General features: G+C 40.6%; 1 protein-coding gene across 1 annotated transcript; it reads left to right on the top strand.

Moving 5' to 3' along the window:
- The first annotated feature begins 3,859 nt into the window (after window positions 1-3,859).
- Window positions 3,860-27,138, top strand: AMD1 (adenosylmethionine decarboxylase 1). The gene is made up of 9 exons (XM_060616396.2): window positions 3,860-4,315; window positions 20,441-20,527; window positions 21,680-21,806; window positions 22,370-22,472; window positions 23,551-23,593; window positions 23,722-23,866; window positions 24,204-24,296; window positions 24,373-24,528; window positions 24,935-27,138. The coding sequence occupies exons 1-9, from the start codon at window positions 4,206-4,208 to the stop codon at window positions 25,073-25,075; spliced, it is 1,005 nt and encodes a 334-aa protein (XP_060472379.1). The 5' UTR covers window positions 3,860-4,205; the 3' UTR covers window positions 25,076-27,138.
- Window positions 27,139-27,430: the final 292 nt, after the last annotated feature.

Consider the following 27,430-nt stretch of genomic DNA (forward strand, 5'->3'; position numbering starts at 1 on the left):
CTCCTTTCCTAGTCAAACCTTTAGAGGAGACTGCAGCACAGACTTGCTTGATTGTGGCCTTGTGAGGGACCCTGACGCAGAGGACTTAGCTTAGCCATGTGCAAACTCCTGACCCACACAAATAGTGACATAATAAATGTTTGCTGTTTTAAGCAACCAAGTTTGTGTAATTTGTTACACACCAAGAGATAACTAATGCAGTCAGTGTGTGCCAGAGTACTGTCCTAGAGAATGTTATGTGGAATTATAGCTGGTATTAGAAATTGAATAAGATTTTTGGAGTGCAAAGAATTGAGTGCAGGGCTTTGAGGGAATGTTGGGAGATAAGACTAGTTTGAAAGAGCGGGATCTATTAGAAGGGCACTTAAAAATTCATGTAGGGCACTTAAAAATTCATGTAGTCAACTGGGGTGCCTGGGTGGCTCAGTTGGTTAAGCATCCAACTTTGGTTCAGGTTACAATCTCCCAGTTCGTGGGTTCAAGCCCCGCATGGGGCTCTGTACTGACAACTCAGAGCCTGGAGCCTGCTTTGGATTCTGTGTCTCCCTCTCTCTCTTCCCCTCCCCCGCTCTCCCTCTCTCTCAAAAATAAATAAACATTTAAAAAAATTTTTTTAATTCATGTATTCAACTAATACTGATTGAATATATTATACCAAATACTTTTTGGGGGCAATGCTATCCACCTTAAGCAAAGAAAAACAAGCTGTTACATGGCTTAAAATCTGAGGGTGAGAGACACATGACAATCAACAAGTAAGTAAATACAAGAGAATAATAAGAATTATGCAGAGAATTAGGTGGCTCAGTCGATTAAGCGTCCGGCTCTTGATTTCGGCTCAGGTCGTGATCCCATGGTTCATGGGTTTGAGCCCCATGTCAGGCTCTGTGCTGACAGTGTGGAGCCTGCTTGGGATTCTCTCTCCCTCTCTCTCTGCCCCTCCTCTGCTTCTCTCTCTCTCCAAAAATAAATAAACAACAACAAAAAAAAGAATTTTGCAGAGAATTAAAGCAGAATGGTATGTTAGGGAGTGACTACTTGGCTACTGTAGGTTAGAAGGTAAGGAAAAGTATGTCAGGCCTGTAGAATGTCCTTCACATCCATTCTCTCCCTCCTTCCTCTTAAGTCATAGAATCCCCCAAGTTTTGACCAGGCAACTAGCTACTCAAGTAGGAATCATACTTCCCAGCCTCTCTTGCAGCTAGGTATGAACACATGACTAAGTGAGCAGAACTGATAATGCAATTTCCAGGTCTCATTTTCTTAGGGAAATTGTTTTTTTCTGCACTCACTCTTTTTCTTCTTTTTCCAGGCTGGAATGTAGACATATGTGGACCAGCCTTAATCATGTGAGTGAAGATTGCACCCTATGGTAAGAACAGGGTAGAAGGAACCAGGGTCCCTGAATGATCTCCCAGAACAGAGCTGCCCACTCATCCTTTACCACCTCCCTGCCTCTGGATGTTATGTGAGAGAGAAATAAACTTTAATCGTTTTTCGAGCTACTGTATTTCAGAATCTCTGTTATAGTAGTCTTAGCCTATGCCCTACTACTATAGGTGACCTCTCAGAGGTGGGGACATGACATTTAAGCTAAGAGCTAAGTGAAAAGAATGAAAAAGCTATATAAAGTGGAGAGAGAGCATTTAAGACAAATGAAAAAGACCTAAAAAGAGAAAGGTCAGTATGGCTAGGGCATAGGGAGATGACTTGGAGAAGAATTAGGAACAGATCATGTAGGAGTTCGAAAACTAATGTAAGGAATTTTGATTTTAAGTATGAGGGGAGAGCATTGGAGTATTTTTAAATATTAAGAGAAGTGTCATAACTGGATTTAGGGTTTTTTGTTTTTCTTTTTTTCCCCTGGATTTATGATTTAAAAAATCACTCAGACTGCTCTCTGGTAAATCATCTGAGGGGGCCAAAAATATGTTTTGGACATGTTAAGTTTAGCAAAATAGTTGAATAAGATTAACCGACCAACTTAGTTATTAGTACAAAGGACTTTGAGCCTCACGCTAGTAATGATGCTTAAGAAACAGAATATATTTTACAAATGACCAATCCAATTGGTAGACACTATTTAAATTATCCTATGTCAAATTAACAAGAACTTACCTTGCCAAGATTCTTGGCACTTTTATATTAACTTAAATTGCATTGGGAAAAAGCATAATAGTAATTGAAAAGCAACTAATTATAAGCAATTATAAGTCAAATTATGTTTACACCACAATTAGTGTTTGAGGTGGTTTAGTAGACATTCTTCATTTCAATAAGCAACCATCAAATAACTGAATAGCTTGTAAAACACATAAATACTTCTTTTATCTTTATTCCAAGTATAACCACCACATTCACTTTGAATTGTTATTATCATAAAATAAGCAACATTTCTCTTTTGTCCCAATTCCCAGTTTGAGTTGGATGCTTTTAAAAACATGGCAAGAGTACTCTATGTACCTACCGCACAACATAGCTTCTTTCAACAGTTTTCATGGAGAAATGTGAACAGATTCACGTTCTTGTAAGACAAGTACTACCCTGGAGGGAATCTAGAGTGCAAATTCAAACCACATCTTTTTCACTAGGTTTTCCACACTTACATGATCTCATTTCACTTTTGGTTGAGGGAAGTCTTTCTCTAAGGATGATAGGGAAAAGTCTTTTGTGTTGTAAATGGTAATTTTATGACCAGCTGGGTTTTTTCCTCCCATATTCTTGAGTGAAAGTCGTAACTGTTACCACAATTTTGCCACCTCAGGTTAAACTGTTTGACTACACCTTAACAACTATTTTACAGTTTACATTATTCCTGAAGTATTAAATATATGGTTCTTTATTTTAAAATTTTTTTCAATTCATGGTTCTTTAAATCACCGCTAATGATAGGTCAGAAATCTCTATTATATAAATTTCCATGTAAATTCTTTTGAAGCATGTGAGATGATAGCACTGTAAATTTTGGAGGTGGGGGCCCCCTTTCAACTAGCTCATCAGTTTGAGAACATTCAAAAAAATATTATCAGACAATTTCAGATTATATTTATTAAACCAGTTTCTAGAAATAGTTTTAGAAAATAAATTCCCACCCGTTGACCTAATCGAGCACGGAGTTGCCAGTGCTTCACGGCAGCCGCTGAGCTCGGCCAACTCCAAGGCTGGGCGAGCCACATGGTTGGAGGTAGGTAGAGCCCTCCGAGGCTGGGCGCCACGTTGCTTTTCCCTTTTTAAATAGGCAGACAACGCTTCGGGCTATTGTGTAAAAGGATCGAGAACTCCTTTTCCTCGAACATCAGCTAAGGCAGGGGCAGAATTAAAGCGCCTTCTAATCCGACCCTCGGCAACATGTGCGTCACGGACAAATACTGAGTTTTAATGTGTGGCTTCTTTCGTCCTGAGGAAACACATACTTTAGAGAATGGCCAAGTACCACGGCAATCGCGGTGAACTGCACAGGATCAAAACCACCACGCCATCCCAGCAGTGGCCACCGCCCCCGCCGAACCCCGCCAACCCTAAGGATCCACCCATGTTCTCTGCTAACCAGTTTAACGCAGCGCGGCGCACCCTTTCCCCACTCGGTTCCCGTTCTCCCCACCCATTCTGCATTCGACCCCAGGCTCTCAGTCGCCAGCCGGACAACACAGCGCCGTCTCCCGCCCAAGGGACAGCGCGAACCCAAACCGCAGCGCGGCGGGTAGCTCTCCGCGCTCCCGGCAGGCGGGCCGCCAGCCAGCCGCAACTCGGCGGCTGCTGATTGACAGGCGGGAACACCTATGAGCCTCAGAGGCGGGACGCTGCGTCACTTCCTGGCCTTTCGGGGGAGACGGCATATATAAGTGCGGTGCTCACGCAGCGCCCTCGCTTCCACAGTATGGCCGGCGACATTAGCTAGCGCTCGCTCTACTCTCTCTAACGGGGAAACAGCGGACTACAAGAGACTGAACTGTATCTGCCTCTATTTCCAACAGACTCACGTTCAACTTTCGCTCACAAAAAAAAAAAAAAAGCCGGGAAAATTTTATTAATCCTTTTTTTAAAAAAAGTTAATATAAAATTATAGCAAAAAAAAAAAAAAAAAAAGGAACCTGAACTTTAGTAACACAGCTGGAACAATCCGCAGCGGCGGCGGCAGCGGCGGGAGAAGAGATTTAATTTAGTTGATTTTCTGTGGTTGTTGGTTGTTCGCTAGTCTCACGGTGATGGAAGCTGCACATTTTTTCGAAGGGACCGAGAAGCTGCTGGAGGTTTGGTTCTCCAGGCAGCAACCCGACGCAAACCAAGGATCTGGGGATCTTCGCACCATCCCAAGGTGGGTGCTGGGGGCTGTCGCTGCCTGGAAGGCACCAGCCATGGGCTGGGGTCGGGGGCCCCGGGTTCCCGCAGGCTTCAGGTGGGGGCGGGTCCGCGGGCGGGGCTCGTTTCGGCTGCCGTGGAGGGGGGGGCTCGGTGCTGGGGGGAGCGGCCGCGTCCACGCGTGGCCCGAGCCGACTTCTCCCGCCGCCGTTGCCGGACCGGGCGCTGCCCGGGGGGAGGGGGAGGAGGCCGGCGCGCCGCGTGCTCAGGTAACGTCCCCCGCGCAGCGTGCGGGGCGGCGGGCGGCGCCACTCGGTGTGGTTTGTGGGCCGGCGCCGTCCGACTTTCCCCTCCGGAGTTGGCGGTCGGGACCCCGGGTGGGGGCGCCTTGGGGCCGCGCGGGCTGCCTCCCGGCAGGTGTGGCTCAGAGAGCTTAGTCAGGCGCTACTTCGGGCGTTCCCCTCTCGGGGAGCGGGGAGGGAGGGAGTGGGTTTGAAGCCGGGCTCGTTCTCTCCGCGTGCTTCGGGAGGCGGGGGCTCTCCCGGTCTCGGACTGAGGGTCTGGCGCGCAGGCCTCCCGCCCGCGGTCGGCGCTGGCAGCATGTGGCGCCCGGGCGGCGGGGATTGGGCGGGAGCAGTGGTGTCGCAGTGGCTGGGCCCCACCGCCGCCCTAACGTGCTCTGCACCAAAATCCTTTTCGGGGCGGCCCCGGAGCCCACCGAGGCTGGCCCCGGAGACTCTTGACCTTGGCTGTGTAACCTGTTACCGCGTCGGCGGGTTCCGGGCGAGGTGCGGGGTGGAGAAAGGTTTGTCTAAATTTACGGGCTAGAGGCCCGTCCGAGCCAGGACATAATACCTTTAATGCCTAAGCCTGCAAAGGAATCTGGGGCCCCAGCCTCCCACCCCCGGCAGTCACGCGAGAGCGCTGGGCTGATCGCGCAGAAAAGAAGAGGTCTTCTCGTGGTCTTGGGAAAGCAGAGAGCAAATGGAAGTACAGGCGGTTGCGAAGGTGCCTGGGCCTTTCCCGTGGCGCTCACACCGCTAGGCACCCCTTGCCTTTCCGCGCACAAGTGCGGCGAGTGTGACGGTGCGGCGGAGGAACCGGCGCGGCTGCCTCGTTGAGGCGACGACCAATGAGCTCCTGGGCCCGACCGAGAGCCTGGCCCCAGGGTGTGGGCCAATGGGCGTTTCAGGAATGTAGGCTGCGCTCGCTGCAGTCCCTGACAAAAAGCAACTGGAGAAGGGAATCCAGGCGGACACGTGCTGCCGGGACTTTTAAGGCAGTAGGTCTGTCTTGAAGGATCCTCTTGCTAAAAGCGTCGTGTTAGCTAGAATGTGACAGGTCTCATTTTTCAAGCTTTGTTCGACACTTAAAATGTCTAACGTAGCCCTTCACTATGTGCCAGGTTCAGCTTTAATCACTGTATTATAGGAGGCAGTTACTTACAAATACTGGGAAGTTTAGTATTTCCTCCATTTCACAAAGGGGGAAACTCCCTGGTGGTGATATGCGTCTGGTGAAACAATTGTGATCAGATAATCTAGAAAATCGTGTCATTGAAGAACTAATAAATACGTCTCTCATAAGGTGGTTAACAAATGGTTTTGCTCTGACTCTTTAAATGTTCTGAAGCTTTATTTGTAAGCACACATTCTTAATAAAGGGAAGAGGGCTTTTCTTCCTTCCAAGTTCTTAGGCAGAAATGCCAGAATTTAAGCTTGGGCTTTTTTGCTTAAGTTCCCTGAGTCAAGGAGGAGGGAGAAAGGGTTACAAAAGGGCAGTTTGCTTTCTGTAAGTAAGAACCACTGTTCCTTTGTACTTTGGTCAGCAGAAATTGTTTTGCTCCCTCAGTGTGGCTCTTAAAATGATGGCAAAAGTTAAACCTTCAAGGACAGAATATTGTTTTGTTCGTGATTTGGTGCGGTAATTTTATAGACCTTTAACATTCGTTAAATCACTATCTTGAGAAATTATACCACACTTAAGCTGTTGTAGATAGAGCAAGTAAGAACTGGAAAATCTGTTTAACTGAGAGGTCTTTTGGCAACCTTGGTAGGAACTTTCTCTGTGACCTGTCAATCAAGCATAAATAAATTGCCTCTGGAATATCTAAATTTGAATTCAGCATTTAATAACTAGCTGTTTGATGTCTCTTCATCTCTAAAATGAAGACAGTACTGGTACCTACCTTCATTGAGTAGTTGTGAGGATTAAGTGGGTTACTTTAGGTACACTACTTTAAAAACTGACACATAGTAACCAGTCTAAGTTATTATCTTTGGGGGTTTTTTGTTGTGAGGGGTTTGGGGTTTTGGGTTTTTTTGCTTTTTAAAGGCCATTTTTTTTCCTTTTCCCCCTTTTTAAGCAAACAAAGTTGTAGAAGAAAATATGTCAGATTGTAGTCTAAAAGACTACGTATTAAAGGGTGTCCTAGCAATTTGATGTATTTTGACTCCAGTAGAGGAGATAGTGTCATTGGGGAGTTTTAGATTGCACCATTATAATACATTCTACGAAGTATTTTATCTTTGTAGCCTTATTTTTATTTAATGATAAAATTTTATTTAATGATAAAAATGTTGAAGGCAGAAAGGCCTTATCTCCACTCTCAGTCATCCATTAAAATGCAAACAGACATTTTGTGTAGTGTTTTGTGTCAACATACCACAATTTTTTCATTCTGTTAATGATCTTAACTTAGCAGGTTTGCATCCTATTTAAGATATCTTTACTCACTAGAGGTTAATGAAGATGTTCTTTTTTCCTCCTAAACTTTGTTTTGCTTTTTGTATTTAGATCTGCATTTCCATCTGGAATTGATTTTTATTTTTAATATAGTATGAGGGAATACAATGCACTTGAAGCAAAATTGGCTCATCTTTCCAAGCTTTAACTCCCAAGTTCATCTAGAACTGTTCTGTTAAACATTTCCTACTCTCCTGTAGGCCATTTAGTAGAATTCACCTTAAGTATAATCTGAACAAAGTATGTGATATGGAGAATCTTTTTACTAACTTCTCAAAGGAGACATGGAGCACACTATACAGTTTTTGGTTTTGTTATTTTAAGAAGAAAAATCCTGTCTGGACTGGGTTAAAGAATGCTGGCTAACAATATGGACAATATGGGATTTTTTTTTGAAGAAGATCATTTTCTTTTTAATGTTTATTGTTTATTTTTGAGGGAGAGACAGCATGAGCAGGAGAGGGTGAGAGAGAGAGGGAGACACAGAATCTGAAGCAGGCTCCAAGCTCTGAGCTGTCAGCACAGAGCCCAACATGAGGCTTGAGCTGACAAACCGCGAGTTCATGACCTGAGCCGAAGTTGGACATTTAACCCACTGAGCCACCCGGGTGCCCCGCTTAACAGTATGTTTAAGAAAAGCAGCATTCTGGGGCACCGGGTTGGCTCAGTCAGTTGGGCGTCTTCAGCTTAGGTCATGATCTCGCGGTTCGTGGGTTTGAGCCCTGCGTCAGGCTCTGTGCTGGCAGCTCAGAGCCTGGAGCCTGCTTCAGATTGTGTCTCCCTCTCTCTCTGTCCCTCCCCCTGCTCATGCTCTGCTTCTCTCTCTCAAAAATAAATATTTTTTTAAAAAGCAGCATTCCATATCAATAAAGGAATAGATGATGTGTTCTAAAACTGGCTTATTTCACACATTATAGGAAATGGCAGCTATGGGGAGGAAGTCTGTTAGAAAATTAGAAATTTTGAGGAGAGGAAAGGTTTTTTGCTTTTGAATTCGTAGCCCTGAGCTGTTATTCTTAGTAATGAAGTGGGTTCAGATGGGAAATTGTAGTGGAGGCGAAGAGAATAAAAATTATGGGAAGGTTAGAGGTGTATTATTTGCACAGTTAATGTGAAACTATAAAAACTACAATCTATGGTGGTCATGTTGGAAACAACATTTAGGACAAAGTGGGATGTTCTGCCATTTCTCTCCTTCAAATTTTGTAAGCTACAATTTAAATCACTATCCGTATAATTACTGCTACATTCAGTTGATTACTTTCAACAGGTGCACTTTAAAAAGGGTGGCTTGGAGATAGCAGTTTAAACTTTTTCAAAACTTCTTTGAGAAAGGTAACAAGAGAAGCTTACTTCAATAGGAAGCTTTTCTACTTAAAACCTTTTTACACTAAAAGGTTTCTTGGGTAGGGGTTGTAAATTCCTTCAATGTAAAATTACTGATTCTGCAATACTGTGCAATGATGTAGTCAAGTAAGGCAGGAGTTCTGGGAAAGTTAATTTTGAGGTGTGACTTAGAATCCTTGCAACCAGCCCTCATCCTTTACAAAAAATTAAATTGTAGTTTATAGTGTCTGATCTACTGCATCTTAGTAGGATCCAACTCTTTGGGTGACATGAGTGATAAAACTCTGCTCTGAAGGGTTTCTTCCACCTGCGAGCAGCATTCTGTTCCTTCAGACATTTACTTTGTAAAATTGAGATTAAAAAACATCTAACACGTGGAGCACTTGGGTGGCTCTGTTGGTTAAAGTGTCCGACTCTTGATTTCAACTCAGGTCATGATTTCATGCTTTGTGGGATCGAGCCCATGTCAGGCTCTGCTGCACTGCTAGCATGGAGCCTACTTGGGATTCTCTCTCTCTCTCTCTCTCTCTCTCTCTCTCTCTCCCCTTCCCGTTTGAGCTCTCTTTCTCAAAGTAAATTTAAAAAAAATTTTTTTAAGCATCTAACATTAAATTAACCATTTTTTGTAATTTTCTTTTTTCGAGAGAGAGTGGGGGGGGGGGTGCAGAGAGAGTGGAATAGAGGATCCCAAGTGGGCTCTGCTCTCAGCCCAGAGTCTGCTTCACATCTTCTCTCCCTATCTCCCTGCGCCTTCCCTGCTCCTGCTATCTCAAAAACAAACATTTAAAAATATTTTTATAATTTTAATTTTTTTTTAATTTTTACTTATTTTTTTAAAATTTACATCCAAGTTAGCATATGGTGCAACAATGGTTTCAGTAGATCCTTTAATGCCCCTTCCCCGTGTATCCCATCCCTCCTTCCACAACCCCCATTAGCAACCCTGTTTGTTCTCCATATGTAAGAGTCTCATGTTTTTGTTCCCTTCCCTTTATGTTCATATGTTTTGTATCTTAAGTCCTCATATGAGTGAAATCATATGATGTTGGTCTTTCTCTGACTAATTTCGCTTAGCATGATACCCTCTAGTTCCATTCACGTAGTTGCAAATGGCAAGATTTCATTCTTTTTGATTGCCAAGTAATATTCCATTGTATGTGTATATGTGTTTGTGTGTATATACCACATTTTCATCCATCCTTTGGTGGACCTTTGGGCTCTTTCCATACTTTGGCTTTTGCTGATAGTGCTGCTGTAAACATTGGGGTGCATGTGCCCCTTCAAAACAGCATACCTGTATTCCTTGGATAAATACCTAGTAGTGCCATTGCTGGATCGTAGGGTAGTTCTATTTTTAGTTTTTTGAGGAACCTCCATCCTGTTTTCCAGAGTGGCTGCACCAGCTTGCATTCCCACCAGCTGTGCCAAAGAGATCCTCTTTCTCTGCATCCTTGCCAACATCTGTTGTTGCCTGAGTTGTTAATGTTAGCCATTCTGACAGGTGTGAGGTGGTATCTCATTGTGGTTTTGATTTGTCTTTACCTGATGATGAAGGATGCTGAGCATTTTTTCATGTGTCAGTTGGCCATCGGGATGTCTTTGGAGAAGTGTCTATTCATGTCTTTTACCCATTTCTTCACTGGATTATGTTTTTTGGGTGTTAAGTTTGGTAAGTTTTTATCGATTTTAGATACTAACCCTTTATCTGATACGTCTATGTTGTTTGTAAATATCTTCTCCCATTCCATCGGTTGCCTTTTAGTTTTGCTGATTGTTTCCTTTGCTGTGCAGAAGAAGCTTTTTGTTTTGATGAGGTCCCAATAGTTGCTTTGGTTTCCCTTGTTTCTGGAGACATATTGAGTAAGAAGTTGGCTGCGGCCAAGATCAAAGATTTTTTGCCTCCTTTCTCCTCTAGGATTTTGATGGCTTCCTGTCTTACATTTAGGTCTTTCATCCATTTTGAGTTTATTTTTGTGTATGGTGTAAGAAAGTGGTCCAGGTTCATTTTTCTGCATGTCACTGTCCAGTTTTCCCAGCACTACTTGCTGAAGAGACTGTTTATTGGATATTCTTTCCTGTTTTGTCAAAGGTTAGTTGGTCATACGTTTGTGGATCCATTTCTGGGTTCTGTATTCTGTTCCATTGATGTGAGTGTCTGTTCTTGCGCTAGTACTATACTGTCTTGATGATTACAGCTTTGTAATACAGCTTGAAGTCCGGAACATTTAAAGATATTTTTAAATGATGTGTACATCCAACATGGGACTTGAACTCCACCCTGAGTTCAAGGGTTGCACACTCCACCAACTGAGCCAGCCAAGTGCTGCATTGGGTTATTTATTTTTGTTCTTGTGGAAGTTCCTTATATATTCCTAATGTTTACCTTTTATCACCTATTTGATTTGCAAATATTTTTTCCAATTCTGTATTGTGTTTTCACTCTTTTGAATGCTTTCCTGTGATGTGCAAAAGTTAAGTTTGATAGTCCCATTTGTCTTTTTTTGCCTTTGTTGTCTGTGCTTTTTGTGTCATATCTAAGAAAGCACTGACAGATCCAGTCTACTGAAGCGTTTCCCCATGTCTTCTAGGACTTTTGTAGCTTTAGGTCTTAATTTTTGTCTTTAATCTATCTTAAATTAATTTTTGTAGATGGTCTTAGGAAGGATCCAACTTTATTATTTTGTGTAAACACCCAGTTTTCCTAGCACCATCAGATGACTCCCCCCCGCCCCCAACCCCCAATTTTGTAGTTTTGGCACCTTTGTTGAAGGTCATTTGAGGCATTTACTTACTATATTTAAAAGTATGGTCAGTTGTCCATTTGGGGTCTTGTTGAATCAGATAACAAGTCGTTTTAGTTGTTTCTTTTCCCTTGTAAACACTCCGGCTTGTTCTGTTTTTATTAAATCACAGACTCTTTAAGAAAACTTTAAATATAGGGGTGCCTGAGTGGCTCTGTTGGTTGCATGACTCTTGATTTAGGCTCAGGTTATGGTATCACAGTTAGTGAGATGAAGTCCCGCTTATGGTCACTATCAGCACTGAGCCTGCTTGGGATTCTGTCTCTCTCTCCCTGTCCCTCTGTCCCTCCCTGCACATAAGTGCACTCTCTCTTTCTCTCTCAATAAATAAACTTTTGGGGTGCCTGGGTGGCTCTGTCAGTTGAGCGTCTGACTTCGGCTCAGGTCATGATCTCACAGCTCGTGAGTTCAAGCCCCACATCAGGCTCTGTGCTGACAGCTCAGAGCCTGGAGCCTGCTTCAGAGTCTGTGTCTCCCTCTCTCTCTGCCCCTAACCTACTCGTGTTCTGTCTCTGTCTCTCTCAAAAATAAATAAACATTTAAAAAACTTTTAAAAAATAAGATTTTTTTAAAAACTTTATTTTTAACATTTTATTTATTTTTGAGGGACAGACCAAGCACGAGCAGGGGAAAGGCAGAGAGAGAGGGTGACTCAGAAACCGAAGCAAGTGACTCAAATCCGAGCTGTCAGCACAGAGCTGGACTCTGGACTCTGGACTCAAACTCATGAACTGTGAGCTCATGACTTGAGCCAAAGTTGGATGTTTAACTGACTGAGCCCCCCCAGGCGTCCCTAAAAAAAAAAAATTAAATATAAAATATAAAATTTTGCTTTTCTGGCATAGTGATCTAAGATTATTCAATCCATGTACTGTTATTAGTAAAGAGTATCCTATTTTGGGGTGATACATGATCTGGTTGTCTGGGATCCAATAAAGCTTTATTTACAAAAGGAGGCTTGGGGCGCCTGGGTGGCTCAGTTGGTTGAGTGCCCGACTTTGGCTCAAGTCATGATCTCATGGTTGTTGAGTTTGAGCCTTAGGTTGGTGTTGGTTTTTCACCTTTCTTTTCATATACATGTATTGACATTTTTGGTTTTATTTCTCTCACATCTTGCCCCTTGATTTATTCACTCTCTGAAAGCCTGTGGGCTATTCTAAGATTGTCTTTTTGATTGATAAACCATCCATTTGTTTTAACAAGTGTTGTGGGTTTTTGGTTTTTTTTTAATGTTTATTTTTGAGAGAGAGCATGAGCGAGGAAGGGGCAGAGAGAAAAGGAGACACAGAATCCGAAGCAGGCTCCAGGCTCTGAGTTGTCAGTACAGAGCCCGATGTGGGGCTCAAACCCACAAACCATGAGATCATGACCTGAGCTGAAGTTAGACACTTAACCAACTGAACCACCCAGGCACCCCAAAGTGGTTTTTTTGTAATGTTGATTTATTTTGAGAGAGCACCTGTGCATGAGTGGGGAGGGGGCAGAGAGAGAGAAGGAGAGAGAATCCCAAGCAGGCTCTGCCCTGATAGCACAGAGTCTGATATAGGCTCGAACACACGAACCAGGAGATCATGACCTGAGCCAAAACCAAGAGTCTAGATGCCCAGCCAACTGAGCCACCCAGGCACCCCTAAAGTTTTTTAAAGCAATTGTGTTCTTTCATACTGTGACTTTGAAAAAATACTAGATGGTTTCTATTAGGTGAGGAAGAGCTTCGTTGCAAAAATTATTAACTAATGAGTGAGTGCAAGAGCATTCTGGTGTCCCTCAAGGTGGAAGAAGCACACTGTCTAGCGTTTACTAAAAACTTTGGACAGAATGCATGGATTGCATTCTGAGGATTCTGGAAAGTAAATGTTAGCAGGTGAATTGGAGAAGGAAACCATAACTCAAAATAGCACTGAGACAGCTATGATTTCCTGTTTTTTATTTCCTTTGGTTATCTCTTGGGGTGGTCTGAAAAGCTGCCAGAAGCTGGTAACCGCACACTAGGTGCAGACAAAAAGAGCTCCGAAAGAGGGCCAACCTGGTCCAAGAGAGTGGGGGAAAATCTTTTTTGTTTTTGTATTGCTTTGCTTTGTGTGTGTGTGTTTTGGCCAGAAGAACTGTGGTCCCAAAAGTAAAGAGCATCATGGATATATCCCTGTTGCTATTTTTTCTTTTCATTTCCCTGTTTGGCCGGAGAGGGACAGATAGTCAAGGCAGAGTGGAGAGAATCAAGAATTGGGCCCTCACCCTGAACCAGAAATTGTCAGCAAGATTATGGGGAGGAGAAAGATGAAGAAAGTGATCCCATAAAGATTTATATGAGTACCACTGAGCTGCTCCTGTATGGATTTGATCACAATTTATCAAAGGCTTTGAAAAGTGATAGGTCACTTCCCAGTCCCAGTCTGGCCACTGGGTGACAAGCAGGGCAGATCTGAATACCATGGCAGGGGCTTTCATAACTAAACAGAAATCATAACATATAACCCATAGAAGTTGGGTAAAAACTTGAAGACTGAACTTAACCATTTCAATTGCCTGCTAAATCAATTTTTTTTAATTACTTTTTTAATGTTTGTTTATTTTTGAGAGTAAGAGAGGGAGACACAGAGTGTGAGCAAGGGAGAGGCAAAGAGAGGGAGACAAAGAATCCTAAGCAGGCTTTAGGCTCCAAGCTGTCAGCACAGAACCCGACATGGGGCTCAAACTCACAAGCCGTGAGATCATGACCTGAGCTGAAGTCAGATGCTTAACTGAACCACTCAGTTACCCCTAAAACAATTTTTAAAAATCAGCATGCTCCATAGGATTTAAACAAGATTTAAAATTATATAACATGATCAAAATGCTAAGGATGCAATCATAAATTAATAACAAATCACCAGGAAATTCTCAGCATCCATCAAAGGAAAAGGACTGCAACTTCAAGGTGATGCAGATCAAGATTTACAAACAGCTATCATAACCATTCCATAAGAAGTAAGAGCGAATTTTTTATTTTTTTATTTTATTTTATTTTTTTTTTTTGGGTATGTGAGAGAGACAATCTGAGGGGGGTAGGGGCAGAGAGAGAGGGAGACATAGAATCCAAAGCAGGCTCCAGGCTCTGTGCTGTCAGCACGAACCTGATGTGGGGCCTGAGCCCAGGAACCATGAGACCATGACCTTAGCTGAAGTCAGCCATTCAACCAGCTGAACCACCCAGGTGCCCCTTGAAGTAAGAATGAATACTCTTAAAAGGAAAGACGAAGTCTTAGAGAAATAAAAGAAAAAATTTAAAAATACAACAGGAAAGGGGCACCTTGGTGGCGCAGTAGGTTGAGCATCTGACTTTAGCTCAGGTCATGATCTCGCAGTTTGAGTTCGAGCCCCACGTTGAGCTCACTGATGTTAGTGCAGAACCTCCTTTGGGTCCACTGTCCCCACCTCTCCCCTGTTTGTACTCTCAAAAAAAAAAAAAAAAAAACCAGGAAAATAACTACTGGAATAAAAAGTTTATTGGGTGGGCTTTAGTAGAATGGAGATGACAGAAGATTGACTGAACTTGAAGATAGATCAGTAGGAGTTAACCAACTTGAACAACACAGAAAAGATTGGAAGAAATGTCCCAAAGGTCTCTCAGGTTCTGTTCAGACCAAAAAGTTTAATATGTTTGCATCAGCAGATTCCCCAGAAAGAGAAGGGTGTGTTGCAGGAAAAAACCTGAAAACAGAACTATGTTCATTATAATGAGTAGATTCTACAACTAAATTATTTGGCCGTGAAATGAGTAAGTTTCATTTATGTAGATTAAAATAAGATGGCATTTCAAGTGGAATGATCTAGTTAACAAGATAAACTTACCTTTTTAATAAGAATTGCCCTCTAAATACCTGAATTATTAGCGTGACAAATTGAAACAGTAAAGGATCATGTAACTATTTTAAATTTAAAAATTTTAGGGCTGTAGCAGGGGGCCTACCTGGCTCATTTGGTAAAGCATGTGACCTTTCGATCTCAGTCACGGATTCAAGCGCCACGTTGGGCATAGGGATTACTTTTTAAAAATAAATGAAAATTCTAAGGCTGTTATTTCTCCAAATGTCCATAAGACCTCATCAGAATAATTACTTATTGCCAAAGTCAACAAATATTTGAGGACCTTCTATGAGCTGGACTAGGCACTGGAGATAAAAACAATACAACACAAAGTCCCTAACTACATGGAATGAGTGTAGTGGGATTGGCATGAATACCAAAATAGCCACACAAATACTAGGTAAGCATTCTGAGGGTTTTTTTTTTTTTAAACATTTATTTATTATTGAGAGACAGAGTATGAGTATGGGAGGGGCAGAGAGAGGAGGAGACACAGAATCCGAAGCAGGTTCCAGGCTCTGAGCTGTCACTACAGAGCCCCATGCGGGGCTCGAACCCACAAACCGCGAGATCATGATCTGAGCCAAAGTCGGACACTTAACCGACTGAGCCACCCTAGGCGCCCCAGCATTCTGAGTTTTAAAACCCTTTGAGGTGCCTGGGTGGCTTAGTCAGTTGAGGGTCCGACTAAGGTCATGATCCCAGTGGGGTTGTCAGATTGAACCCCATGTCGGGCTCTGTGCTGAGCGTGGGACCTGCTTGGATTCTCTCTGCCCCTGCCCCCCACCATTATGTGTGCACGTGCTCTCTCTTTCTCTGTAAAGTAAAAAAACCTTTTAATGACATTTGGTCTGGTGGGAACAGTGAGGTGATTTGAGCTAGAAGAAGGGGGCTGAGGACAGGAGTTCTAGGTAGGGTGAAATCCATTCCAGCAGTACTCTCACTCCCACATGGCATGATATGGGTAAATTGAGTTTATGGTGCCCTATTTCTAGGAATGGTTGGTGGAAGAGCCCAGTGTGACTGAAATACTGGGAATGGGGATAGAGCTAGTTACCTGTATATTTTGTCTGTGTGTTTTATTTATTTCAACTGTTCTTCTGATACAGTGTCTTTATATTGCAAAATTTGAGTCAAATGAGAAGGGGAATGCCAGGAGATATGAAGATTAGATAATAGTTTATTCTCTGGGTGTAAAAAAGGATCACTCTGTAATGAGGGGACCTGGAACTGTTGAGGGATAGATTGACTATACTGAAAATAAAGAACGTAAGCTTATAGTGACTGGGATTCCTAGCCCCTTACCCTGTTTTGCCTACTAGAAATCTTAATGCTGTTTAGGCAAGAGAATGGAGTATTTGGGTAATCTGACTTGCCCAGGAAAGAACTTAAAAAAAAAAATAGTGATAGGGAAGGAGTTCCGCAGTGAAACCACCCAGTCACCGTGCCCTGCATAAAGGCCCACAGTAAATACACCCCATCCGGGTGTGTAGACCTTCTGACTAGCTAAGTCTTAGTACCCTATTCTTGGCCAAGAATCACTCAAAAGAAATGCTGAAAGGAAACAGTTGGTGGAAGATCTAAGGATAAATTAATGCATAGAAAACCAAACCAAATGAAAAAGCAGGACAGCTTTTAAATCCAGAGAAAAACAAAGTTATACAAGAAAGAAAAAGTTCATGGAGCACAGTTAAAAGTCTTAACATACTGTTAACACTGCTGTGTGATTCATGAAAGTTAAGAGAATAAGTCCTAAGAGTTCTCATAGTGGAAATTTTTTTCTTTTTTTGCTCTTTTTATTGTATCTGAGATGGAATGTAAACTTACTGCAATAATCATTTCACAATATGTAAATCAATGCTGTAGGCCATAAACTTACATACAACGATATGTATGTCACTTACAAAACTGGGGGTGAGGGAGTCAGCATGGATAGTGAATAAAAACTGAGAAGGGGTGATAGGACTCAGTAGCATGGCCAGTGAGTGTAGAATTCTAATGGGTGAGCTGAATTCTAATGGGAAGTCATTAGGTAAGATCTAAATTAGATAAGCTCTAAAGAGAGACCCCTGTGCTTCAAAATTCGACTTAAAGCTTCTTGTATTTATAGTGTATTAATTATAATTAATATTTATATTAATATTGTATTAACATTATTTACCTTTGTGTTCAGTATTTTGGACACAGTATTTCTTTTTTTTTTTTTTTTTTTTTTAAGTTTATTTATTTTTGACAGAGACAGAGTGCTACCATGAGCTGGGGAGGGACAGAGAGAGAGGGAGACACAGAATCTGAAGCAGGCTCCAGGCTCTGAGCTGTCAGCACAGAGCCCAACGTGGGGCTCGAACTCACAAACTGAGATCATGACCTGGGCTGAAGTCGGATGCTTAACCGACTGGGCCACCCAGGTGCCCCAGTATTGGAATTCTTATTATAGGTAAATTTTGTATGCATTATGTAATTTAATCTTTATTAGTCCTGTGAAGTAGGTCTTATTGCCCACCAGATATTTAAAAAAAAAAAAAAAACACCTTGGGACACCTGGGTGGCTCAGTCAGTTGAGCATCTGACTCTTGATCTCAGCTCCAACTCAGCTCTAGTCTTGATCTCTGAGTTTTAGGGTCGTGGGTTCGAGCCCAGGCATGAGGCCTACTGGAGGGGGGGGGGGGAAAAAAAGCCTATTTATGGAATACTGGGTTCCAGACACCTGGGTGGCTCAGTTGGTTAAACGTCTGACTTCAGCTCAGGTAATGATCAGATCAGTTGGTGAGTTTGAGCCCTGCATTGGGCTCTGCCGCAGACAGCTCAGAGGGTGGAGCCTGCTTTAGATTCTGTGTATCCCTCTCTCTGCCCCTTTCCTGCTGATCCTCTTTCTCTGTCAAAAATAAACATTAAAAAAAATTTTTTTTTAGAATACAGTGGGTTCTGAAATGCATACATTAGTGAATTTTGAGTCTTAGAAATGGGAAAGCCCAAGCTGTTGCTTGGCTTCCTAAAATAAGAGGATTCAGATGATCAGTTTATATTGTTCAGAACTGCGTCTTAATTGCAACTTTTTTTCTTTCCTAAATAAAAAATTGTACCATTTTAAAAATTTGAAACAAACTGCAAAAATATGTCCCACTCTAATGTGTATTTAAGTTTTTTCAGATAGGTGTCAGTACTGTTCAATTTAACTAATTTGCCCAACGTATTAATGTAATCACTGCCTTCTCTATTCGTCACATAATTGCCCACTGGGCCAGTAATAATCTCTTCTAAAAATGATGAAACAGGCACAAAATGCTGGTAGGATTGATTGGCACTGTGCTTGATTTTTTTTTTTTTTTTTTTAATTTTTTTTAATGTTTATTTTTGAGAGAGAGAGAGCGAGCGACAGAAGCAGAGACTGAGAATCCTAAGTAGGCTGCTGTTAGCTCAGAGCCAGAGGCAGAGCTCTATCTCATGAACCAGGAGATCATGACCTGAGCAAAATCAAAGGTCAGATGCTCAACCAACTGAGCCACCCAAGGCGTCCCACCTGTTTTTGTGCTGGCTGTATTGTTGAGGATTTCTTTCTTTCTTTTTTGTATCTTTTTTTTGGTATTATTTATTTTGAGAGAGAGCACAAGTGGGGGAGGGACAGAGAGAAGGAGAGACAGAATCCCAAGCAGGCTAATAATCCGTATCATTAGTCCAGAGCCCCGTCGCACCCCTCGAGATCATGACCTGAGCCAAGATCAGGAGTTCCACATTAACGACTGTGGCACCCAGCACCCCTGTTGAGAATTTCTTAAAGATTATTAACTGGATAAGAAAACTAACCATAATATGCTCTTTTGGGGGGTATTCAAGAATGATCTGCCAAACATTAAGAGCCTTAAAAACATTTCTAGCCTTGGGGCGCCTGGGTGGGTCAGTCCATTGATCCTTGGTTTTCTGGCTCAGGTTACGAGCTCACAGTTCGTGAGTTCAAGCCCCACGTGGGCTAGCTGCTCTCAGCCTGTCAGCACAGAGCCTGCTTTAGATCCTCTGCCCCCCCCCCCCCCCCCCCCCCCCGCCGACTCTGCCTCTCCCCTGCTCATCCATGCGTGTGCGCTCTCTCTCTCAAAAATAAATTTAAAAATACTAAAAACACATTCCTAGTATGTTTTTTTAACTGGTAATTTTAAGTTTGTCCTGTGGAACTGTTTTATGTATTTCTGTTTATAGTGGGCATGTTAAAGAGGAGGAAGCACTTTAAAAATTTTTTTTTAATGTTTATTATTTTTGAGGCGGGGGGAGGGGAAGAGAGAGAGGGAAACACAGAATCTAAGCTATCAGCACAGAGCCTGATGCGGGGCTTGAACCCACAAGCCATGAGATCATGACCTGAGCTGAAGTTGGACGCCTAACCAACCAAGCCACCCAGGCACCCCAAAAAGGAATCACTTCTTAGGTCTCAGATAAATTAAAACTACTTTATTTAGTTATGCCTATTTGACTTCCATTTTGCTGTCTATTACCTGTACTTAACAGACTACTTTGTTGAAATGGACATTTCCTGATCCTATTAAAGAGCTTGTAGTGTTCCCAAAATTGCCAGCAAAAGCCATTTTTCAAGTTTTTTATGTTCTTAGACTTTAGACACCACTAGGTATTATGATCATCAGCTGCCAATTTGATAGAAAATAGTATCTATACACTGAGTACCAGTTTACTTGCTGTCAGGCCTTTAAATCTTTTTGCCAGGCTAATCAGTGAAGAAATGGTGCTCTTTAAATTGTAATTCCAATAGTAAGGTTTAAAAATCTAAGAATTTGAGGGGCGCCTGGGTGGCTCAGTCAGTTGAGCGTCCGACTTTGGCTCGGGTCATGATCTCGCAGTCCGTGAGTTCAAGCCCCGCTTCGGGCTCTGTGCTGACAGCTCAGAGCCTGGAGCCTGCTTCAGATTATGTGTCTCCCTCTCTCTCTGCCCCTTCCCTGCTCGTGCTGTGTCTCTCTCCGTCTCAAAAATAAATAAAAACTTAAAAAAAAAACTTAAAATCTAAGAATTTGATAGACAAAAAACATCCCATTTTAATTTCTTTACTGGCTTGCTGGTGAAAAGGTAATGATTTTCCTTGGTTTATGGGCCTTTTTAATTTCCTCTGTGCATGGCTTACTCATTTTGTCATTTGTTTTTTCTTAGTAAATTGTAAATAGTGTATAATTTCCAGTTTTCCAGTTTACTCTTTGTTATTGAGTGGATATGTCGATTATAGATAGACTTTAGAAATAAATCTAAATATTATTCATAAGAGAAGATGGAACAAGAATGTGACAACATAAAAAATCCATTGTGTAAATTGTTAGAACATTCAAGTGTGAGAGTTTTATAATTTTTATTCAAGTAGTCAAGTGCTGTTATGACTTAATCACATTTTTTTGTGTGTTAAATAATAGATCCGAGTGGGACATACTTTTGAAGGATGTGCAATGTTCAATCATAAGTGTGACAAAAACTGACAAGCAGGAAGCTTATGTACTCAGGTAAGTCCTGCAAAAACCAGCTTTTTAGCTACCTAATAACAGTCTGAACCATACATTCATTACATGGAATCTCAAATTGTTCCTCTGGATTTTAGTTCTATAATCATTTTTACTTTGAGAAATATAGTATAAAATAAAGTTTGTTTGTTTGTTTTTTTAAGTTTATTTACTTATTTTGTGAGGGAGAGAGAGAATCCCAAGCAGGCTCCACGCGTCAGCACAGAGCCCAACACAGAGCTCAACCTCATGAACCCTGTGAGATCGTGACCTGAGTTGAAACCAAGAGTCTGGACACTTAAACTGAGCCACATAGGCACCCCTAAAATGTTTGCTTTAGATGTCCCAGTGTGTTCTGAAGTTTTACCTAATAGCTCTTCAAGATGGTTGCCATCTTTACCTCCTTGTAGTTAGCAGAAAGTATCTGTAAAAGGTGGTAGAATGGCATTGTCCTTTTGCCCTCAGCCCCAGATAGAGAGGCCTTCCTGTTTAGTGTATGCCTCTCAATGTCAGAACTTCGAGCAAAGTGAAAACTTAGCTTCTTCCTGTAAATACAATTGCTATAATAGAATAAAGCCATTCAACATGTTTATAGGTACAAAGCTAATTTATCCAATGAAAATACTAATTTCTTATACGTGTTATAATGGACCTTGGGGCTACTGGATTAACAAGGTACATAAGGTGTCTGGTTTGTTTTTATCACATGCTTATTATGTGCTAAGAATATAATGGTGAGTAAAAACAAACATTCCTTTTCTTCATGGAGCTTATTATCTAGTGAAAGAAATAATGAGATGGTTACAGAAATATGTGTGAGAGTGGATAGTACAAGGTGAGACATGAATTTAGTAAATAATATCCTAAGATAGGTGAGGTGAGGAGGAAAGTTTAATAGTAAAAGGGGGTTTGTATAATGAGCTAATATGCTTTGTACCTGATTCAAGACCTGTTTGTGGGGTTCTAGAACCTTAAGCTCATTTTTGTATACTAGAAAGGGCGGGATACTGTAGTACATTTTATGCTTCCTTGAGATCCTCACATTTTAAATTAATAGCCAAATTTTAGATTGTAAATGATAATCCAATAATAGATGAATTGTATCTCAGTAATACATAAACGCCATTATAACATTGTGACTTTTTCCAAATGCAGTGAGAGTAGCATGTTTGTCTCCAAGAGACGTTTCATTTTGAAGACATGTGGTACCACCCTCTTGCTGAAAGCACTGGTTCCCCTGTTGAAACTTGCTAGGGATTACAGTGGGTTTGACTCAATTCAAGTAAGTAATCAAACATTTAATCCTTTTTTCTAGACAAATGTTAGGGTTCTGTGATATGCCTAGTAAATAAATTTTTGTATACTTCTTAGTTGTAGTCACTGATTTTTTTGAAACTAAATGTATACACGTTCTCAAAAATCATTGTTTCCATGCCTATTTAAAACCTCAGATCCAAAATTACTGCTCTAGAAATAATGTACCTTGTTTCTACTGCTGTTAAGACCCATCATGTATAGATTGGGTATTTTTTAGTTTCTAGAAACTCAGAGATGTGATCTGCATTCTTAGTACATTGTTGATACTCTTCTCCAGCTTAAATAAAGTTGGTCTGTATGACAGTAATTCATGGATATTGGTCTGAAACCTTGCTCTGACACCAGGGCCTTCATTTTTGTTTGTTGGCCAGCAAAAGATCACCTATCTTTTAAACCTATTAAAGGGAAAACATGTTAAATTTCATTGGAGAAAATATTTATAGATTTGATTTTGTTATGCATATGCAGAAAATAGTTGACTAGGAAAGGTGATAGAATTCTGTGTATGAAGTTATCTGTCTTTTTCAGAGCTTCTTTTATTCTCGTAAGAATTTCATGAAGCCTTCTCACCAAGGGTACCCACACCGGAATTTCCAGGAAGAAATAGAGTTTCTTAATGCAATTTTCCCAAGTAAGTTTAAATAGAATTGAAACTTGTTTCTTTAGAGGTTATATCCTTTCAGAGATCTTTTTATATTTGTGAAAGCATATGTATGCAAGGATATATATTAAGGATAAATATGTCAATAAAATTAATTACAAATTCTAGAGTGTATATATGCACGGTAAGGTCAGTATTGACAGGATGGAAGAAGAAAATGAATTGATAACTTGCCAGAAGGAGACATGATCTTTGTCTAGCCAGTTGCTCTAATTTATATCTAATTTAATGGTTATGAAGGCCGTGCTCTCTTCCTTCAGAAAAAGGTATAGTGACTTCATAAACCCATGCTAAGATGCTGTTCCATATAAGAAACTTGGGCTTGGCATTCTATTCAGGAATTGAACTGGCTTAAAAATGATAAACACAGTGAGATCATAGTGTCACTTCAACCAAATTGGCAAGATTTTCTTCCATTTACTAACTTTTTATTTATAGGCCGTCCTTTTTGAACTTCAAGGTCAGGGAACTAAAAGTTATCTAATCTAATACCCTTAATACACTTATATTCTAGAAGAGGCTGAAAACCTAGGATAATTTTACTAACTTGGCACAAAACCATTCACAGGCATGATTTAAGATTCCCCCCCTCCTCCCTCACAGACATGATTTGAAAAGAAAGTCCAATTTCTATCCTGTTCTTAATCTAATATGAAACTATACAAGGCTGTATCAGTGCCGAGTATAATTTAGTGTAAATATCTTCCAGTTAATTTACTGTGTTAAATGAGGCTTTGGAACAACAATATGGAAGGAACATAATACATAAATAACTTGTATTTACGTGGGAGTGTAGAGAAACAGGTGATCAAATTCCATTTCCTTAATGGAGTTTTAGGGGGAGAGGGTGAGCCATACTTTTCTCAGCACTCAGACTAACTCCCTAGCTGAAGTATATCTCTAATGATTTTTTTTTTTTTTAAATGGGATGATGAGATCCTGCCTGCTTGGGAGGGAAGCACTATCACCCTAGCTATTGGAAGAGTGGAGGCTAAAGTATCCTATGAAATGGAGCTGTTAAATTTATTTTATTCTCCTCCCTCAACAGATGGAGCAGCATATTGTATGGGACGTATGAATTCTGACTGTTGGTATGTTGGACACAGTTCTATGGGGGTTTTTTTGTTTTTTGTTTTTGTCTATATAGGATTTATTTTAAATTGCTATTTGTCATTTTCAGAAACTTTTTTTTTTTTTTTTTTTTTTAACTTTTATATAGGTACTTGTATACTTTGGATTTCCCAGAGACTCGGGTAATCAGTCAGCCAGATCAAACCCTGGAAATTCTGATGAGTGAGCTTGACCCAGCAGTTATGGACCAGTTCTACATGAAAGATGGTGTTACTGCAAAGGATGTCACTCGTGTAAGCATTTTCAGGAATTCTTCTTTAGGACTAAATATTTTAACTCAAAGTGTATTCTTTTCTTCTTTTTTCTTTTTTCTTCTTTTAATGTTTATTTTTTATTTTTGAGAGAGAGAGAGAGACCGCATATGAGCAGGGGAGGGGCAGAGAGAGAGGGAGACACAGAATCTGAAGCAGGCTCCAGTCTCTGACCTGTCAGCACAGAGCCCAATGTGAGCTGAAACTCACAAACTGAGAGCATGACCTGAGCCAAAGTCGGATGTTTAACCGACTGAGCCACCCAGGCCTGTAAGTGTATTTTTCAAATTTGTATGTAATTCAGTCTTTCCTTTCCCAGGAGAGTGGAATTCGTGACCTGATACCAGGTTCTGTCATTGATGCCACACTGTTCAATCCTTGTGGGTATTCGATGAATGGAATGAAATCGGATGTAAGTAATATTTTGCTTAATTATTAAATATTTAAGTGTACCCATTTCATTATTAACATAAAACTGTTTCTCTAAGGGAACTTATTGGACTATTCACATCACTCCAGAACCAGAATTTTCTTATGTTAGCTTTGAAACAAACTTAAGTCAGACCTCCTATGATGACCTGATCAGGAAAGTTGTGGAAGTCTTCAAGCCAGGAAAATTTGTGACCACCCTGTTTGTAAATCAGGTAATTTGTTTTATTACTGACAATAAAATCTTACAGGAAATGAGGATAGTGAATCATGTCATAAAACGTATCCTAAGATGGCATGTAACAGCAGATATCTAGAAGTACCACTGGGTGAGGTTATTAGTAGAAGCGATGCTTTGTTATTGATTAGACTTGGTCCTTGTTTTATATCTAGCCCAATTAATGGGTTCCTTCTGTCCTGTTTTCCCTGTAGACAGATGGGGAGGTGGGGGGACAACATAGGACGATGCCCCTCTCCATCCACTCACGGGACAGCTAAAGTATTCAAATGCCACAGTTTCTTTAAGATAGTAGTCTTAAATACTTTTTAAGTGACTGTCGTGTTTGAAAATACTTCTGCAGATTGGAAGCACTAATGATTGGTTTAAATTCTTTTCCCCAGAGTTCTAAATGTCGCACAGTGCTTTCTTCGCCCCAGAAGATTGAAGGCTTTAAACGTCTTGATTGCCAGAGCGCTATGTTCAATGATTACAATTTTGTTTTTACCAGTTTTGCTAAGAAGCAGCAACAACAGCAGAGTTGATTAATAAAAATGAAGAAAAAACGCAAAAAGAGAACACACATAGAAGGAGGTGGTGGCTGCTTTTTAGATATTGATACCGGGGGCCGTGCTTTCCATAACCACCACCTTGTAGCTGCAGAAAGCCCTAGATGTAATGATAGTGTAATCATTTTGAATTGTATGCATTATTATATCAAGGAGTTAGATATCTTGCATGAATGCTCTCTTCTGTGTTTAGGTATCCTATGCCACTCTTGCTGTGAAATTGAAGTGCATGTAGAAAAAACCTTTTACTATATGAAACTTTACAACACTTGTGAAAACAATTCAATTTGGTTTACGCACAATGTAATATTTCTCCAGGTATCATCCAAAATTCCCCACAGACAAGGCTTTCGTCCTCATTAGGTGTTGGCCTCAGCCTAATCATCTGGGACTGTTCTATTAAATTGCTGCCAGGATTTTACATCCAGTTACCTCCACTTTCTAGAACATATTCTCTACTAATAGTACTGAAACCAATTTCTACTTCATACAGATGTTTTTTGCAACAGTGATTAAAGTTTATCTTCCACGAGTCGAGTCCTCTTCAGAAAATGATTGCAGTTACCCATTTTGTGTATTACTATTTTAACATTATTGCTTCCTTTACCTGTACTTCCTTTAATTGATTTCATTCCTTGCCATGGTGTCTTGCCTCCCGACCCCTCCCCCCCTCAATAAAGCAATATACTGTTACACTGTGGGTTTATACTAATCTTATACCCGGGAGGGGGAAGGGGAATGGACCCTGGGCTTAATTTTATTTAAAGGTCAAAGGAGTTTGTCCTCCTTTTATATTGGCATGGACTCTTTTGGGAGATAGTGACCAAAATAAACATGGTGATTAGCAAAGAAGACACATAAATTTTATTAGGGTATACTGGCAGAACTGTTCCAGAAACTGTATGCCATTCTGTATTCCCATTAATGAGATTAGCTTCTCATGAGTACCATGCCTTTACTAACTTGCTAAGTGGTTGTGTAAAAGAATTTTTATCGCTAAGTTTATTGGCAAGGAAATAAAGATAAAGGTTGTATTGGATTTAGTAAGTCATCTCAGATGATTTACCTTAACTTTTGCTTTTAGCAGCTATCTCCAATAATTTTCATTCACAGTATATCATAAACTTTGGTTCAAAATGGAGTCTGTCTTTGCCATGTTATGACTTAAAGTTCTTTGACTTTGTGTGATGCATTATGATGGTGTTCTGACTTCCTGGTGTTCTTTCACCATGGTTTCATAGGATCAAGTGAAACTTCCCAGACTGAGAACTGTTCAGGGTATTCAGACATACAGTGAAGCAGAATGCTATCCATAAGACATAAAATTCCAGACGTCTATGGGAAATGACTAAAAATACAGGCTTTGAGGAGTTGGCATCTTTTAGGTATATTTGCAAATACTGGGATATAAGCAGCTGAGAAAACAGCAAAGTTGACTAAATTTTGTATTCTTGTCCTCAAATTTTTTTGATTCTTTCTGGATTGTTGCAGTGATGTTTTTTTGTTCCTTCCGTATTTATAAATGAAACACTTTTTTTAGTGTTTCTAAACATAAAATCTACTTGGTTTGAAATCAAGTGGTTGGAACACAAATTTTGACTTTTATTTTAAGCATGTTGATTCAAAGTTTCATTGAAGAAACTTTCAGTCAATGGATCAGTTTGATTCTGTAATTAGCACACAGTACCTAATTAATGTTTTGTACTGTTTTGAGGACCAATGCTCAAAGTGGATTTTGTTCTTGAACAGTGTCCCAGTAGATTTGATGACATTTGTTGGCTTGAGGTCTGATTTTTTTTTTTTTTCTAATAGATTTAAGATTTCTATCTAATGTTGAAAACTGCACAAATTTGTATGGAATAAAGCCTAGAAAAATTAAAACTGTAGATTGAATAGTAATCAAAATTAATCCTAGTGTGTATGATGGAGGAGGGAAAATTTTGGTGCCATAATTTCTCTCTTCATGGTGTTGGACTTAAATCAGTTGAAATGTATTTCTGTACCACAATTTAAGCTTCAATAAAAGTTTGCTTAATTCATTGTCTAGTGACATTCAAAAAGTTTTTTGTTGATGTATTTTTTAAATAGTACAGACCAAATACTAGCCATCTGCAATTTTTATAATTTGAGGGAATTGGTATTTGGTGGTTATTGTCCAATGTTTGAGTAATCATGAAGACAGAAGATCTTTAAGCTCCTGGGAGAATAAGTAATTTATACTCAGATTTAAACATTTCTTATTAGTGGCTTCATAACTAAAGCTTAAGAGAAATAGCTGGGCTATATATATACCAGGATATCAGAGTAGAAGAGGTAAGTGGTAAGAATAAA

The sequence above is a fragment of the Panthera onca genome, chromosome B2, assembly GCF_046562875.1.
Source record: "Panthera onca isolate mPanOnc1 chromosome B2, mPanOnc1 haplotype 2, whole genome shotgun sequence".
Taxonomy (NCBI): Eukaryota; Metazoa; Chordata; class Mammalia; order Carnivora; family Felidae; genus Panthera; species Panthera onca.

What these genes read in the sequence shown, in the direction of transcription:
- AMD1 (XM_060616396.2), top strand. Translation starts at nt 4,206, where the DNA reads ATGGAAGCTGCACATTTTTTCGAAGGGACCGAGAAGCTGCTGGAGGTT. An exon ending in GATCTTCGCACCATCCCAAG is followed by an intron (nt 4,316 to 20,440) that starts GTGGGTGCTGGG and finishes GTTAAATAATAG; the next exon opens with ATCCGAGTGGGACATACTTT. An exon ending in TCTTAATGCAATTTTCCCAA is followed by an intron (nt 22,473 to 23,550) that starts GTAAGTTTAAAT and finishes CTCCCTCAACAG; the next exon opens with ATGGAGCAGCATATTGTATG.